Source organism: Sceloporus undulatus, chromosome 9 (assembly GCF_019175285.1).
Source record: "Sceloporus undulatus isolate JIND9_A2432 ecotype Alabama chromosome 9, SceUnd_v1.1, whole genome shotgun sequence".
Taxonomy (NCBI): Eukaryota; Metazoa; Chordata; class Lepidosauria; order Squamata; family Phrynosomatidae; genus Sceloporus; species Sceloporus undulatus.
Genome location: NC_056530.1, coordinates 33261554 through 33279832, shown reverse-complemented (window position 1 = coordinate 33279832; position 18279 = coordinate 33261554). Strand labels below are relative to the sequence as shown.

General features: G+C 46.2%; 2 protein-coding genes across 3 annotated transcripts in view; one reads left to right on the top strand and one right to left on the bottom strand.

Moving 5' to 3' along the window:
- Positions 1 to 17198, bottom strand: part of CFAP126 (cilia and flagella associated protein 126) — a 21412-nt gene extending 4214 nt beyond the window's left edge. The window contains exons 1-4 of one of the 2 annotated variants that reach the window (XM_042438856.1): positions 17156 to 17198; positions 13643 to 13705; positions 11364 to 11444; positions 9998 to 10174 (exon numbers count right to left, since the gene is read on the bottom strand). In XM_042438856.1, the coding sequence (XP_042294790.1) occupies positions 9998 to 10174; positions 11364 to 11444; positions 13643 to 13705; positions 17156 to 17158 (324 nt within the window). In that variant the 5' untranslated portion in view covers positions 17159 to 17198. Of the gene's footprint in view, positions 1 to 9997; positions 10175 to 11363; positions 11445 to 13642; positions 13706 to 15116; positions 15250 to 17155 lie in introns of those variants that run through there. The other variant, XM_042438855.1, reaches the window with a different exon arrangement.
- Positions 17199 to 17236: 38 nt separating this feature from the next.
- LOC121915030 (V-set and immunoglobulin domain-containing protein 8-like) overlaps positions 17237 to 18279 on the top strand; it is a 17011-nt gene continuing 15968 nt past the window's right edge. The window contains exon 1 of the mRNA XM_042438854.1: positions 17237 to 17353. The gene's annotated coding sequence lies outside the window, so the exon portion shown is untranslated. The remainder of the gene's footprint in view (positions 17354 to 18279) is intronic.

Sequence of the window (18279 nt, the reverse complement as noted above, 5' to 3'; positions counted from 1 at the left end):
TTTTTTTATTATGGTATTTATGGTATTTATGCCCCTAACCCTGGCGAATATGGAGAGACAACTATATTTCTTCCAGGGCTCACTGCCTTCAGTTCCCAGAAATCCCTTCGCCTTGAGCCAGGGACAGTTAAAGCAGTCTCAAACTGGATTTATTTCTGCAGTGTGTTTTGGACCAGAATATTAAATTCACACTTCTTAGGCCGGATCCGCCACTATAGAAATAATCCAGTTGAGACTGTTTTAAAAACCCTGGCTCAAGTGCTAGAGAATCCTGGGAGTTGTGTTTACTGTGGCCCAGAGCCTCTCTGACAGAGAGGCTTATTCATCACACAAAACTACAGTTTCCAGATCCCCTACCTTGAGCCAGGCAGTTATAGTAGTCTCCTGGCTTAGTTCTGCGTGATTCACTGGAACAAACTATAGTCCCAGGATCCCCTAGCCTTCAAGCCATGGCAGTTAAAACAGCTCAAACTCGGATTTTTCTGCAGTAGTCAATGCCTGACAAAACTACACTCCCCGAATCCCCTAGCCCTGAGCCAGGGAAAACTGAAATGGGGCTCCACCTGGATTGGCGGAGAGCTGACAGGACAAGGAGCAGAGCGCGCATTCGCACACTACCACCCAGTCTGGAGGAGCTGGGGTGGCTTCGGCGCCTTACTCCTCCTCCTCGCTCCCCTCCCACTGTCCTCTGTTGTTAGGAGGACGGACCAACAAAGACCTGGGGAGGCAGCATGCATCGAACTACAGCTCTGGCAGGTAGGAGCTGGGGCGTCGGCCATTGCCCTGAACAAGGACTCCAACTCCCATCATCCCCAGCTGGCCTGGCAGATTGGTACGGGGTTGATGGGAGCTGAGAGACAGCCTGGCCTAGTGGTTGGAGGCATTGGATTATGACTCTGGAGACAGGGTTCGCTCTAAGCTCAGCCAGGGAAAACCCACTTGGGTGACATTTGCCAAGTCACACTCTCTCAGCCTCAGAGGATGGCCAGGGCAAGCTCCTTTGGAGACGCTGTCTAAGGAAACCCCATGATCGGTTAGCCTTAGGGTTGTCATAAGTCAGAAACAACTTGAAGGAACAAACAGTAACTACTACTACTATGCTATTTGGCAGGTCACACTCTCTCAGCCTCAGAGGATGGCCAAGGGCAAACTTGGCAAGAAAAAACCCCGGGATAGGTTCCACCTTGGGTTGCCCTGCGCCCAAAACAACTTAGACCACACAACAATGACAAAAACAAACATCTGTAGGACTTCAAGGTTTTCCAAGGCTCTGCAATAAGGTACAGGATAGACTCAGTACCCACCCACACTGTTTATTAAGTTGTATTTTGTATAAAAAGTTTATAAGAAGGTATGAAGGTGGAAGCACACATGTGGGAGCCAACCATGTTTTTACTGAGAGACCAACCGCACTAGAAATGTCTAGGTCCCTCCAGTCCACTCTGTGCCAACATTTGGCAGATATTGACCACAGAATTGGCTGGAGGAGCTACCAAAGGCATAGCCACAGCGTTTTCTAGGAATCTCTAGGTCTCCAGTGCGGCTTTTAAAAGTTGACCATGAGTTTGCATTGGAGGACTATAAGTCTAGAGGAAAACATATTATAAAAAATTTTTTTTCCATGGATAATCGATCCACAAAAGTCAAAGCCACAATGGAAGTTGACTGCCAATTTGTATACCATGTCTTTCTTATCCAGGCCCCAACATTCTGACACTAGGTCCAAAACACAATGCAGCACACAATCCGTGTGCCCTGGCTGAGTGTAGGGAATCCAGGGAAATGTAGTTTATTGTGGCCCTGGACCTCTCTACAGAGAAGGCTCAATGTCTGACCAAAAACTACACTTCTCACAATTCCCTAGCATGAGCCAGGGCAGTTCAAGCACGGCCTCACACTGGACGATTTCTCCAGTGTTTTCGACCTTAGTGCCTTTCAAGCTCTTCTATGACACCCTGTGGGCAGGGGACTTGGGGACCTTGTTTGGAAACCGGAAGGTCCCCAGATGATTCCATTATCAAAGTGAACCTCCACTCTTAGCATTTGAAATTGCTGTGCGTGGGTTAGATTTGCATCTCCTTAGCTTTGTTGCTGCTTACAATCTGGCTGGTTCCTTACCACATCCTCATCATCCTCTTTCTTCTAATTTCTACCTTATGAAGATGCCTATATTCCCGGGAAATTGGGGAACCTGGAACCTTCCCAGAGTTATAAGGAGGTGGTGTCTGTGGGATGGAGTAGGAGGCATCTGTGAAGCCATGGGCCCAAACAGACGGCCAAACAATAAAGCTGCTTGGGGTCACTTTGGAGGTATGCTGTTTAAATGACGCCTGCATCTTTAAGAGGCGGGAAGCTTGCCAAAGCTGTGCTCCAGTCTTAGGATGGAGTGTGCTTTGCGTGCGGCCTCCAAGCCTCTTAGGGACACATGCATCATTTAAACGATTACAGTGGTACCTCGGGATACGAATGCGCGGGTTACGAAATTCCGGGTTACGAAAAAAACCCATTGAAAAAAATGTTCGGGTTACGAAGGGTTCTTTTGGTTACGAAAAATTTTTTGGTGCTTTTCGGCGCTTTTCGCACGAAATTGCGGGCTTTTCCCCATTAGCGCCTATGGGCATCTCGGCTGCGAATGCTTTTCGGGTTACGAAGCGGCGGCGGAACGACATTAATTTCGTTAAAAACCGAGGCACCCTGTACTCCAAAGTGAGCTGAAACAGCTTTTTTAGACCTGTCTGTTTGGGCGCATGAGAATCTTTATTAGGATTCGGGTGGTCTAAAGGAGCGCACGCATGGAATCATAGAATCCAAGAGTTGGAAGAAGACTCCAAGGGGGCATCCAGTCCAAACCTGTCTGCCAGCCGAAATACCCTGTGGACAGACGCCATCAGCCTCTGCTTAAAAAACCTCAAGGACGGGAGACTCCATCAAACTATGAGGTACCATATTTCCTGTCTAACATCTCTTACATGCCAGGTAGTTCTGTGGAGGTGGAACTCTTTCTTATAGTTGCATCCCATTGCTCCAATTCCTGGTCTTCGGAGATCAGAAAACAGTTGCACCATCCTCACTTGACACCCTTCAACTTGCTTCAAAATTGTTCCCCCCCTTTACATTCTTTTGTTATTATTGGTAACAAGTCTTGCACTGGCCTTCGTCTAAAATTGGATCCAGTAAGGAATTGAAAGAAGACTATGGCAGGTTCTAACTGCCCAGAATGGGCAGTCTCCCACCGCCGCAATTTGCAGGCGTCCAGGAGCCGCAACGTCAAAACCGACGCAGCTCCCGACACTACAAAGGAAGGAGCACGAAAATCGCGCTCATTCCTGGGCCCTGGAAGAGACCACCGCAAGGGATGCTAGTCACACACTCGTGGCGTCACTTCTGGGGTGCAACGTGCGGGTGCAGAAGCATCCACTTCGTCAAAATGGCGGCGGCCGTGTGGAAAGGCCACCACCATTTGTTAGGACTCTGTCCGTAATAGGAGTAGGGGCATCTGGAAGAGACGCCCCTTTTTCAAACTGTGGACATCCTGAGGACGTTCGAAATGCAGTCTGTAACCCACCTACGACTTGGAAGGACAGCTGTTGAAGCAACCCAAAACAAGATCTTGAAAAAAGATATATAATTGAATCCCCGTGCCAGGATTGGCCATGCCATTGGACTTTCCAAGGCCCATTCATACTGGGGTAAAGACATGGAGGGACTGGGATGATCCGGTGCGCCCCTCCCCGAATCGCTCCGTTAGCAAGTGGCCACTTACAAATTTGAAATCGAATTCATTTTGACAGAAATCGAAGCCTTTCTTTGTCTGCCTGCGAAGGTGGCCGCTGTCAATCCAAGCGATTGTCATGGTGACCTTTGCAGGCATTCGGAAATGTCCTCCCCTCCTCCCTTTTTTTAAAGAGCCAGGCACAGGGTTAATTTTTTTATAAAACTGTGGGCATTTGGGTCAGATCTTGCCCCGTCCCAGGCAAAGGATGGAATTGTCATGCATTTTTTTTTCGCGCTTTAAAAAGCAACTTTGTCCGCTTTCCCTTTGCTCCAAAACATTGTTTAAAAAATGTAAACACTGATTGTAAGTGCGGTCTTTTGCACATTGTAGCTTCCCCCTCTGCTGAACTGCCCCTTTCCTCGTGCTTACACTTTGCCATTGCCTTCCCTGCGGTGATGCCGAGATTGACCTCATGAATCAATTGGGCATAAATTGGAAATGCAGCGATTAATAATAATAATACTATAATCCTAATAATAATAATAATCTAATAATAATCCAGGAGCAGAGGCAATTCGCGCACACAGACAGTCACCCCCCAAAAAATGCGCATCAATGGTCAAAAAAATGCGCATTAAATGCTTCTGCTGCTCCATTTCCCTACCTCCCCCAGCCTTGGCAATCCTCCTCTTCCTCCTTCCTCCTTCCTCATCTCCATCACTTTCTCCATCTCCCCCCACCCCAGCCCTCTGCAGCCCGGCCTCCCCTTTTGCCACCTGTCACCCTTAGCCTTCCACCCTTTGGGCTCCTTTCCTCCTCCTCTCTCCCCTCGAGAGGGGCAGGCATGCTCTAAACCCATGGAATCCATGTGACTAACGGGACATGGCAGTGCGCATTCTGACTGTAGCATCCGGCTATAACAGTAATAATAACCAACACCACAACAAACCAATAATAATATAATAATAATAATAAATAATCCCGGGCAAGAGGAAATTAAAGCCAAGCAAGGCCCACAGAGCCATGTCACCCCCCAAAAATTCGCATAAATGATCATAAAAATGCGCATAAATGGAAAAAATGAGCAAAATGGTCAAAAGAGGCTGCTTGAAAATGGGGGTGTTGCTTGATTGGGGTGGATGGATGTCCCTTGGTGATCCCTTCCAAGCCTGGGTCATGAGGGAAAAAAAGGCAATGGGGAGGCCTGCGGGAGCGGGAAGTAGACCACCCCCCCCTTTTCCCTTGACACAACACACACCACACACACACACAGAGAGAGATAGAGAGAGAGAGAGAGAGAGGAATCTCTCTCCCTGGCGTCAGCTGGCTGGAGGTCTGCCTGCTGCCTGGCCAGGCGACCCTCCTCCTCTCGCCTCCTGCCCCGCCATCCCCTGGCTGCCCAGGCTGGGCTCTCAAGGGGCGAGCCCTCGCTCTGGGTGCCACCCCCCCCTGGCTCCAGGGCTGGAACGCGGCTTGCCCGGCCTCCGTGGGCACGCAATGTGTTCCCTCCTGGGGTTGTGGCGTCCCCCAGTCAAGAGACGGCGGCCTTGGCAATGGCCCTGGAGAGAGCAGGGGCCAGCAGGAGATAGCAGGAGGGGAGGAGGAAGAGGGAGGAGGAGGAGGAGGAGGGAGGAGAGCAATCCCCCTTCCTCCCGGCGCCCAGGAGCCCTGGCCTGCTCCCTTGCCCAGCAGCAGCCCTTGGGCTCTTTCCTCTCCTCCCCCTGCCCCTCCGATGCGAGGGAGGAAATGCCTTGCCCTTGTGCCCACCCTCTGACCTAACTCCCTCCCTCAAATTTGCCTCGATCGTGATCGAGGCCAAGTTTCTCATTTCCCAGGAACCCGGGGTTTTTTAAAAAGAACAATGGTATAATGTGCGCCGATTTCAACAGAGACCCGTCGCTAGGGGCCATTTAACACGGAAACGGTGTGTGCACGGCTCCGGATTCGCTGTGGGTGAGATTCGGGGTGAGTAGGAAACTTCACGGATATGGACAATCGGTTTGCAGAACCGATTTTTTTTGTAATGTGAATGCGGGCCCCAATGTTCTATGTATGTCTATGTATGGTTGTAGAAGCTGGTAGCGAAAAAGCTGCTAGGAACAGAATTAACTATTTGAATAGTGGGGCTTAAGGAGAGGGCCATCTTCAAATATTTGAATGGATGTCATACTGAAGAAGGAGCACAGCTTGCTTTCGCGTGGGTGTGACTCCAGAGGAATAGGACCCGAGCAATGGATGCAAAGTACAGGAAAAGAGATTCCATCTCTACGTTAGGAAGAACTTCTTGACAGTACGAGATATGTCAACAGTGAAACTCAGTAGTACATGAAGTCTCCTTCTTGGAGGTCTTTAAAAAGAGGCTGGATTGGCCATCTGTCGAGGATGACTTTGATTGAGCAGTTTCTGCTGGGCAAACTGGGTTGGACAGGATTCCCCTTGTGGTCTCTTTCAATTCTGTTATTCTATTGATATCTTGCACTGTCAGAAAGATTATTTATCTGATTTTAAAACACGCATTGAATATTAATCTCTTCTGGCAGGCCTATCTAGATCACTTTTTAAATTGTGAATTTTAAATTACACATTTTAAACATAGACTGGTTTAATAGTTTCTACGTGGGCCCTTGGTATCCGGCTGGGTTTTGGTTCCACGGAGCCCATTTGGATACCAAATCTGATGGATGCTTACGTCCATTCAATACAGTGGCATAGTAAAAGGGTGCCCCTTATGTAAAATGCCAAAATCAGGTTTGCTTTTTGGAATTTACATATTTTTGGAATATTTTCAGGTTGTGGATGCTTCAATCCATCGGATAAAGAATCCGTGGTATGGAGGGCCAAACTGTATATCTTGTTCCTTTTTGAATTGATGTGTGTTTTAACTGGTGTGGTTTTAACTGACGTTGTTTGTTAATTGTTGTCCCCACCTTGCTCCATGGGAAGAGGTGGAGGTGGGTAAGAAATCAAAAATCATCACCATCACCACCATTCATCCTTCATCTCATGTGTCAAGACTCATTCCTACTTCCCATCTTTTCTCCTTCATAGCACCTTCTGCCCGCGAAGGTTTACACAATTTATAGCCGATGACAAAGGCCATCTGTTGCCTTCGATTGCCACGCTCAAAGGTGAGGCTCTTCTCATTTTCCAGACTAAATCGTGGGGCTCCCAAACCATGTCCCCATTCCTTGACTGGGCTCATGCAAACGTCTTCTTGACTTTTAGAAACTAAGGACTACTAGGAGGGTGACATTACAGAATATGAAAAACTCTTGAAGGTTGGAAGGAACGGGCAACAGCCTAAGGAAAAGGTCAATAAATAATTTAAAACAGAGGCTCCATATGCTGCTCGGCAAACGCCCCGGAACAAGATATTTTAACACAACCAGCTTCCTTAGCTGGTTCTGAATCCCTTTAAGTATCAGAGATCTTTGGCTGCAAAATAAGTTGGGAAGCAATGGATGGAGAAATCTCAGGGAAATCTTGGGGAGGGAGGAAGGCTCACAGTCCTGTCCATTTCTCAAACCTCCTTGTGACCAGCAGACTGAATAAGTTATTAAATTATACACACGGTTGTTGCAAAGCAGCTTCATTTGTAGACCAGGTCACAGAACCCAGTTTTCCTTGCACATGTTAGTTGCTTGCTTTGCACCACAGGTAGTCCTGCCTATCACTTACTGTATATACCCATGTGTAAATCTAGAATTGTCAAAAAATTGATCCCCAAAAAGCTGAGTTGACTTATCCAAGGGTCAAATGAAAATACTGTACTTTTAACACTTATGAAAAAAGAAACCATCTCCTGATGAAAGGCAAGAGTGGAATCTGTCCTGGAAGAACTGACCCATCTCTACTCTCTCATCCATCCAGCCTTAGTATGAATACAGTTTCTGCCTGCTGGAATTTTGTAAGTTCTTTGGCACTGTTTTCCTTTGCTTCATCCTTTAGATCCTTTGTTACATACCCCTAGGTTTTACCCTTATCAAAATCCACATTTGGCCTCAAAACCTGCCCTAGGGTCTCTTCCAACTCTGAGATTCTATGCAGTCGACTTATAGTAATTTTCAATAGACGAGCCCAGCTGTTCACATTTTTCTCAGTCACATTTCCAAACCAAAACAGAAGTTTAACCTGAGGTCCAGGTTCTGCACTTGCTGGCAAGAGATGGTTAAGATGTGACCAGGAGAGAAATGAAGGTTGCTGTCCTGCTCATGTCCTGCTCTTGGGCTTCTCAGGGCATCCATGTGGCTGCGATGGAAATGGGACATTTTGGATTGATCTCATGTCTCTTACGTTCTCCCAACAGGCCTCCCTTGGGGCACTTACATGGGCACCTGGGATATGCCATGAAGATTCCTCCGCCAAAGTGAACCTCACATGCCGCTCTGTCGAAGCAGCCGCCGGCTCACTGAGTGGGTCCCAAATCTACAGCCCTGAGAACAGCCTGCACTGGTTTCAGTCCAGAGTTATCGGCCAGGTAACGCACCAGAGAATCTCCGTCCCAAATCCTTTGCCAAATTCAGCCCTGATGGATATTGCTGTGTGCCTTCAAGTAGTTTCTGACTTATGCTACCCTAAGGTGAAGCTATCATGGGGTTTTCTTGGCAAGATTTATTCAGAGGAGGGTTGCAATTGCCTTCTGGAGCTGAGCGCATGTGACTTGCCTGAGGCCACCCTGTGGGTTTCATGGCTGAGCAGAGAATCGAGCCCAGAGATCAACACTCAAACCACTACCCCATGCTGGTTAGTATGTGCGCGTGTCTGCGTAATATCATTTGCCCCTAATAGAGACTTAGAAGTTAGTTATACACATCTTTGTCTTGATTTTAAAAATATACAGTGGGCCCACTGGAGGTTTGGGTGCAAGACCTCTGTGAAAGTGGGAAAATGCCAAATAAACAAACCCCACTGTATTTTTAGCTGGAGAAAACACCTCTCTAAGAATCTCTGGATCCTCCAATGCAACTCTTGGTCAACATCTGCCAGAGTTCATCATCAAAGTGTGGTGGAGGAACACAAATGTCCAGAGGCGTCTTCTCTCGAGGAATCACTAGGTCCTGTAGTGCAGCTTTTGGTGCAAGTTGACCAGAGAGTCATAGAATCCTAGAATCATAGAAACATAGTGTTGGAAGGATCACATGAGCCATCAAATCCAACCCCATTCTGCCAATGCGAAACTCTCAATCAAAGCATCCAGCCTCTGTTTAAAGACCTCCAAAGAAGGAGACTCCACTACACTCCGAGGAAGGAGTGTATTCCATTGTGTAACATCTCTGTCAAAGACTTGGAGCTGGGTATGTTTAGCCTGGAAAAGAAATGGTTAAGACGTGATACGTTATCCCTGTTTAAATATTTGAAGGGTTGTCACATTGAGGAGGGAGCAAGCTTGTTTTCTGCTGCTCCAGAGAACAGGACCCAAAACAAAGGATGCAAGCTACAGGAAAAGAGATTCCACCTCAACATTAGGAGGAACTTTCTGACAGAGATGTTCAACAATGGAATACACTCCTTCCTCGGAGTGTAGTGGAGTCTCCTTCTTTGGAGGTCTTTAAACAGAGGCTGGATGCTTTGATTGAGAGTTCCTGCATGGCAGAATGGGGTTGGATTTGATGGCTCATGTGATCTCTTCCAACACTATGTTTCTATGATTCTATGATTCTATGACTCTCTGGTCAACTTGCACCAAAAGCTGCACTACAGGACCTAGTGATTCCTCGAGAGAAGACTCCTCTGGACATTTGTAGGTCCTCCACCACACTTTGATGATGAACCTCTGGCAGATGTTGACCATAGAGTTGCATTGGAGGACCAGAGATTCTTAGAGTGGTGTTTTCTCAGCTAAAAATACAGTGGGGTTTGTTTATTTTGCATTTTCCCACTTTCACAGAGGTCTTGCACCCCTAACTCCAGTGGGCCCACTGTATATTTTTAAAATCAAGACAAAAGATGTTTATAACTAACTTCTAAGTCTCTATTTAGGGCAAATGATATACGCAGACACGCGCACATACTAACCAGCATGGGGTAGTGGTTTGAGTGTTGATCTCTGGGCTCGATTCTCTGCTCAGCCATGAAACCCACAGGGTGGCCTCAGGCAAGTCACATGCGCTCAGCTCCAGAAGGCAATTGCAACCCTCCTCTGAATAAATCTTGCCAAGAAAACCCCATGATAGCTTCACCTTAGGGTAGCCATAAGTCAGAAACTACTTGAAGGCACACAGCAATATCCATCAGGGCTGAATTTGGCAAAGGATTTGTGGCTGAGATTCTCTGGTGCGTTACCTGGCCGATAATCTCTGGACTGAAACCATTGCAGGCTGTTCTCAGGGCTGTAGATTTGTTGACCCACTCAGTGAGCCGGGCGGCTGCTTCGACAGAGCGGCATGTGAGGTTCACTTTGGCCGGAGGAATCTTCAGTGGCATATCCCAGGTGCCCATGTAAGTGCCCCAAGGGGATGCCTGTTGGGAGAACGTAAGAGACATGATAGATCAATCCAAAATGTCCCATTTCCATCGCAGCCACATGGATGCCTCTGAGAAGCCCAAGAGCAGGACATGAGCATGACAGCAACCTTTCATTTCTCTCCTGGTCACATCTTAACCATCTCTTGCCAAGCAAGTGCAGAACCTGGACCTCAGGTTAAACTTCTGTTTTGGTTTGGATTAATGTGACTGAGAAAAATTGAACAGCTGGGCTCGTCTTATTGAAAAATTACTATAAGTCGACTGCATAGAATCTCAGAGTTGGAAGAGACCCTAGGGCAGGTTTTGAGGCCAAAATTGTGGATTTTGATAAGGGTAAAACCTAGGGGTATGTAACAAAGGATCTAAAGGATGAAGCAAAGGAAAACAGTGCCAAAGAACTTACAAAATTCCAGCAGGCATAACTGTATTCATACTAAGGCTGGATGGATGAGAGAGTAGAGATGGGTCAGTTCTTCCAGGACAGATTCCACTCTTGCCTTTCATCAGGAGATGGTTTCTTTTTTTCATAAGTGTTAAAAGTACAGTATTTTCATTGACCCTTGGATAAGTCAACTCAGCTTTTTGGGGATCAATTTTTTGACTAACATTTCTAGATTTACACATGGGTATATACAGTAAGTGATAGGCAGGACTACCTGTGGTGCAAAGCAAGCAACTAACATGTGCAAGGAAAAACTGGGTTCTGTGACCTGGTCTACAAATGAAGCTGCTTTGCACAACCGTGTGTATAATTTAATAACTTATTCAGTCTGCTGGTCACAAGGATGTTTGAGAAATGGACAGGACTGTGAGCCTTCTCCCTCCCCAAGATTTCCCTGAGATTTCTCCATCCATTGCTTCCCAACTTATTTTTTGCAGCCAAAAATCTCTGATACTTAAAGGGATTCAGAACCAGCTAAGGAAGCTGGTGTGTTAAAATATCTTGTTCCCTGGGCTTTTGCCGAGCAGCATATGGAGCCTCTGTTTTAAATTATTTATTGACCTTTCCTTAGGCTGTTGCACCTTTCCTTCCAACCTTCAAGAGTTTTCATATTCTGTATATCACCCTCCTAGTAGTCCTTAGTTCTAAAAGTCAAGAAGACTGTTTGCATGACTCCCAGTCAAGGAATGGGGACTGGTTTGGAGCCCCACGATTTAGTCTGGAAAATGAGAAGAGCCTCACCTTTGAGCGTGGCACTGAAGGCAACAGATGGCCTTTGTCATCGGCTATAAATTGTGTATAACCTTCGCGGGCAGAAGGGTGCTATGAAGAGAAAAGATGGGAAGAGAATGAGGTCTTGACAACATGAGAGAAGGATGATGGTGGTGATGGTGATGATTTTGATTTCTTACCCACCTCACCTCTTCCCATGGATCGAGGTGGGGAACAACAATTAACAAACAACGTCAGTTAAACCACACCAGTTAAAACACACATCAATTCAAAAAGGAACAAGATATACAGTTGGCCCTCCATACCCACGGATTCTTTATCCATGGATTGAAGCATCCACAACCTGAAAATATTCCAAAAATATGTAAATTCCAAAAAGCAAACCTGATTTTGGCATTTTACATAAGGGACACCCTTTTACTATGCCACTGTATTGAATGGGACGTAAGCATCCATGGCGTTTGGTATCCAAATGGGCTCCTGGAACCAAACCCCAGCGGATACCAAGGGCCCACTGTAGACATATTAAAACCAGTCTATGTTTAAAATGTGTAATTTAAAATTCACAATTTAAAAATGATCTAGATAGGCCTGCCAGAAGAGATTAATATTCAATGCTGTTTTAAAATCAGATAAATTATCTTTCTGACAGTGCAAGATATCAATAGAATAACAGAATTGAAAGAGACCACAAGGGGAATCCTGTCCAACCCCAGTTGCCATGCAGAAACTCTCAATCAAAGCATCCTCGACAGATGGCCATCCAGCCTCTTTTTAAAGACCTCCAAAGAAGGAGACTTCATTACTATCTGAGTTTCACTGTTGAATATCTCTTACTGTCAAGAAGTTCTTCCTAACGTAGAGATGGAATCTCTTTTCCTGTACTTTGCATCCATTGCTCTGGGTCCTAGTCTCTGGAGTAGCAGAAAGCAAGCTTGCTCCTTCTTCAGTATGACATCCATTCAAATATTTTAAGATGGCCCTCTCCTCAAGCCCCACATTTCAAATGAGTTAATTCTGTTCCTAGCAGCTTTCTTCACTAACCAGCTTCTACAACCATACATAAAATACATAGAACTTGGAAATTCAATGGCATGGGCAATCCTGGCACTGGTATTCAATTATATACAGTATATTTTTCAAGATCTTGTTTTGGTTGCTTCACAGCTGTCCTTCCAAGTCTTAGGTGGGTTACAGACCGCCATTTCGAACGTCCTCAGGATGTCCCAGTTTGAAAAAGGGGCGTCTCTTCCAGATGCCCCTACTCCTATTATGGACAGAGTCCTAACAAATGGTGGTGGCCTTTCCACACGGCCGCCGCCATTTTGACGAAGTGGATGCTCTGCACCCGCACGTTGCACCCCAGAAGTGACGCCACGAGTGCGTGACTAGCACCTTGCGGTGTCTCTTCCAGGGCCCAGGAAGGAGCGCGATTTTCGTGCTCCTTCCTTTGTAGTGTCTGGGAGCCGCGCGGTTTGGACGTTGCGGCTCCTGAATGCTGCAAATGGCTGCGGTGGGAGACTGCCCCTTCTGGGCAGTCTATAACCCGCCATAGTCTTCTTTCAATTTCCTTACTGTAGTCCCCATTTAGACTAATGGCCAGTCAAGACTTGTTACCAATAATAACAAAAGATGTAGGGGGGGGGGAGACAATTTGAAGCATTTGAAAGGGTGTCAATTGAGGATGGTGCAAGCTTGTTTTCTGATGCTCCAGAGACCAGGACTTGGAGCAATGGATGCAAACTATAAGAAAAGAGATTCCACCTCCACAGAACTACCTGGCAGTAAGAGATGTTAGACAGTGAAATATGGTACCTCATAGTTTGATGGAGTCTCCTTCCTTGGAGGTTTTTAAGCAGAGGCTGGATGGCTGTCTGTCACAGGTGTATTTCTGCGTGGCGGAACAGGGTTGGACTGGATGCCCCTTGGAGTCTCTTCCAACTCTTGGATTCTATGATTCCAGGCGTGCGCTCTTTAGACCACCCCAAATCCTAATAAAGATCTCATTCGGCCCAAACAGACAGGCTAAAATAAAGCTGTTTCAGCTCACTTTGGAGGTATGCTGTTTAAATGATGCATGTGTCCTAAGAGGCTGGAAGCCACACCAAAGCCACACTCCAGTCCTAAGGACTGGAGCACAGCTTTGGCACAGCTTCCGGCCTCTTAAGATGCATGCGTCATTTAAACAGCATACCTCCAAAGTGACCCCAAGCAGCTTTATTTTGGCCTGTCTGTTTGGGTCCATTGGCTTCACAGATGGCCTACTACTCCATCCCACAGACACTCACCTCCTTAGTAACTCTGGGAAGGTTCCAGTTCCCCAATTTCCCGGGAATATAGGCATCTTCATACTGTAGAAATTAGAAGAAAGAGGGATGATGAGGAATGTGTAAGGAAGCACAGCAGATTGTAGCAGCAACAAAGCTAAGGAGATGCAAATCTAACCCACGCACAGCATTTCAAATGCTAAGAGGGGAGGTTCACTTTGGATAACGGAAATCATCTGGGGACCTTCCGGTTTTCCAAAACAAGGTCCCCAAGTCCCTAGCCCACATGGTTTCATAGAAGAGCTTGAAAGGCACTAAGGTCTAAAACACTGGAGAAATCGTCCAGTTTGAGGCTGCTTGAACTGGCCTGGCTCAATGCTAGGGAATTGTGAGAAGTGTAGTTTTGTCAGACATTGAGCCTTCTCTGTCAGAGAGGTCCAGGGCCACAATAAACTACATTTCCCTGGATTCCCTAGCACTCAGCCAGGGCACAAACTGGATTGCGTCTGCAGTGTGTTTTGGACCTCAGTGTCAGATGTTTGGGGTCCTGGATAAGGAAGAAAAGTGGTATACAAATTGCAGTCAACCTTCCACATTTGTGGCTTTGACTTTTGTGGATCTGATTATTCATGGATTTTATTAATATGTTTTCTCTAGGACTATATAGGTCCTCCAATGCAACTCTATGGTCAACTTTAAAAGCCGCACTGGAGGACCTAGAGATTCCTAGAGAGAACGCTGCGCTAGGCCTTTGTAGCTCCTCCAGCACAATTCTGTGGTCAATATCTGGCAAATGTTGGCCACAGAGTTGACCTGGAGGACCTAGACATTTCTAGTGAGGTGGTCTCTCAAGTAAAAACATGGTTGGCTCCCACATTTGTGGCTTCCACCTTCATACCTTCTTATAAACTTTTTATACAAAATACAAACTTAATAAACAGTTTTGGTGGGGACTGAAGTCTATCCTGTCTTATTGCAGAGCCTTGGAAAACCTTGAAGTCCTACAGATGTTGTGTTGTTGTCATTGTTGTGTGTCTTCAAGTTGTTTTGGGCTCAGGGCAACCCTAAGGTGAACCTATCCTGGGGTTTTCTTGCCAAGTTTGCCCTTGCCATCCTCTGAGGCTGAGAGAGTGTGACCTGCCAAATAGCAGTAGTAGTAGTAGTTACTGTTGTGTGCCTTCAAGTTGTTTCTGACTTATGACAACCCTAAGGCTAACCGATCATGGGATTTCCTTAGCAGGCTTCTCCAGAGGAGGCTTGCCCTGGCCATCCTCTGAGGCTGAGAGAGTGTGACTTGGCAAAGTCACCCAAGTGGGTTTCCCTGTCTGAGCTTAGATTCGAACCCTGGTCTCCAGAGTCATAATCCAATGCTCCAACCACTAGGCCAGGCTGTCTCTCAGCTCCCATCAACCCGTACCAATCTGCCAGGCCAGCTGGGGATGATGGGAGTTGGAGTCCTTGTTCAGGGCAATGGCCGACCAGCCCCAGCGCCTACCTGCCCAGAGCTGTAGTTCGATGCCATGCTGCCTCCCCAGGACTTTGTTTGGTCCGTCTCCTAGCAACAGAGAACAGTGGGCGGGGTTAGCGAGGAGGAGGAGGAAGGCGCCGAAGCCCCGCCCCCAGCGTCCTCCAGACTGGTTGGTAGTGTGCGCATGCGCTCTCTGCTTCCTGTCCTGTCAGCTCTCCTCCAAATCCAGTTGGAGCCCCATTTCAGTTCCCTGGCTCAGTCTAGGGGATTCTGGGAGTTGTAGTTTTGTCAGGCATTGAGCTACTGCAGAAATAAATCTAGTTTGAGGCTGTTTTAACTGCCCTGGCTGAAGGCTAGGGGATCCTGGGAACTATAGTTTGTTCCATTGAATCACTGCAGAACTAATCCAGGTTGAGACTAGGTACTATAACTGCTCTGGCTCAAGGGTAGGGGATTCTGGAAACTGTAGTTTTGTGTGATAATAAACCTCTCTCTCCCAGGATTCTCTAGCACTGAGCCAGGGTTTTTAAAGCGGTCTCAAACTGGATTATTTCTATAGTGCGGATGCGGCCTAAGAAGTGTGAATTTATATTTCTGGTCCAAAACACACTGCAGAAATAAATCCAGTTTGAGACTGCTTTAACTGTCCTGGCTCAAGGCTAAGGGATTCTGGGAACTGAGGCATTGAGCCACTGAAGAAATATAGTTGTCTCTCCATATTCGCCAGGGTTAGGGGCATAAATACCATAAATACCATAAATAAATAAGACCCCCATGAATATGGAAAAACCGCAAATAACAAAAACACCATGTTTTTACCTGAGAGGACACCTCTCTAGGAATCTCTAGGTCCTCCAGCGCAACTCTGTGGTCAACGTCCGACAGACACTGACCATAGAGTTACACTGGAGGAGCTACAAAGGCCTAGTAGAATAGTATCTCTAGGAATCTCTAGGTCTTTCAGTGCAATGTTTAGTTAAAGTTGACCATAGAGTTGCACTGGAGGACTTAGATATCCCTAGAGAGAACATCTTAATCAAATCCATGAATAATCAAATCCGCAAATATCAAAGCAGCAAATATGGAGGAATGAGTGTAATCCAGTTTGAGACGGTTGGAAACAACCAGAAGGCCCAGAGCAACAACCTGGGCAAGTCACACTCTCTCAGCCTCAGAGGAAGGCCATGGCAAACCTCCTCCAAAGAAACTTACCAAGAAAAGCCCCCAAAATAGGGTTGCCATTAATTGAAAATGACTTGGAGGTACACAACAACAACAACAACAACACAAAGCATTGCAAGAGTGGAGCAAGAGGAGAACCTGTCCTGATACAATAAAAAAAAGGTGTCTCCTGCCAGTTTCTCCCCTCAGTTTGGTCTCAATTTTGTCAAATCTCTCCCGCTGCAGCCTCTTTTTCCTATCCGCCATTTTGAGTGAGCCGCAGTCTGTGCAATGTCAATCCGTTCTTTGTGGGCTCTGCTGACAGGACTAAATTGTGTTTGTTTAAGAACAAATTAATTTATAAGGATAATGAAAAGCACCAGGATTGTGAGGCCTGTGCTTTTTCAGTGCAGTCGAATTAATGCTGCATTCCAGGATAGGAACAGGCCTTGTTTGCAAATGAATTGGGTTGCAAAAGGCTGCAAGTTGGCCCTGCTTTGTGTCTGTGTTGTTTGCCTTTTAAGTGGTTTCTGACTTATATCCCAGGGTTTTCTTGGCATGTTTCTTCAGAGCGGGGTTTGCCACATGGCCATCCTCTGAGGTTGAGAGATTGTGACTTGCCCAAGTTATTGCTGTTTTATATCTTCAAGTCATTTTGGTCTTTTCATAGCCATCTATTACAATACAATGGACCCTTGTTATCCACTGGGGTTTGGTTCCAAGATCCCCTGTGGATAACAAAATCCGTGAATGCTCACGTCCCATTAAATATAATGACATAGCAAAATGGTACATAGCTTTGGTCCAGATACTCTCCCATTGATCAAAGTAACTTTTTCATGAGTATGGAATATGGCATAACCCCATCCCATTTTTGTCTCAAGGAAATATGGTCAACTTATTACCATCTATTGCATTCTTCCTAGGAAATCAAACAGCAAGACGCATCCTGCATATGCAGCACAAGTGACAAACTTGGACCATTGAGGAAAGCCACACCTGCCTATGTCTGAGTATAATTAAAACACTGTGACACTTTCCGCTACTACAGTGCAGTTATTCCTGATTAAATTCCAAAGACTGAAGTTATTAAGTGACAAAAGGTGAGACATTATTAAATTCATCACTAATGTCAGTTCTGTCTGATTTCAGGAACTCACTGATGATTTATAACAGTTACGTTCAAGGGCTGACTCAGTGATGCTGGGGTTGGTGGTTGTGCCATTGCAGTCAAAATACTTTCTCCCCGCCTTTCAGACATACTACTCAGCTTCTCCATGGTGTGGATCTTATGTGCCCATATGTTGCATAGTGAACCCACATTTACAGATTTTATATGCCCTAAATGTTGCACACTCAGCCCATGTTTACAGATATCATATGCCCCAAAGGTTGCAAACTGGACCCACATTTACATATATTATGTGGCCCAAGTGTTGCACACTGAACTCACATTTACAAATCTTATATGCCACAAATGTTGCACACTGAATTCACATTTACAGCTCTTATATACCCCAAATGTTTAATAATAATAATAATAATAATAATAGGTTTTATTTATATACCGCCCAATCACTGGGAATCCGAGCGGTTTACAATAGAGTGGATAACAGACAGTTCCCTGCCCACAATCTAAAAGACACGACACAAAAGGAGAAGGGAATGGTGAGGGGGGGAGGGAATCAGGTCCAGCATTTTTCTCTCCCTCTGAGGCCTGGACCAAGGCAGATAGACCGGAGGGAGGGTTCTTCTTCTTCAGGCTAGCCCCTGATGGAACTGGGCCAGCCTACTCTCTCCCTCAGAGGCCGAAAGATGACAGTTAGGGAGGGAGGAGCCTCTGTCTTCAGGCCAGCCCCTGAATGTTGTGCACTGGATCCACATTTGCAAGTGCAAAAAGAGGAAATTGGTAACTAGGTGTGTTTCAGGTTGACAGGCTTCCTGTCCCTAAACTTCACATCCCAAGACCAAACACGGAGAGAGATGACTCACTTATGACATTATGAATTAATGCCTAACTGTACAATTT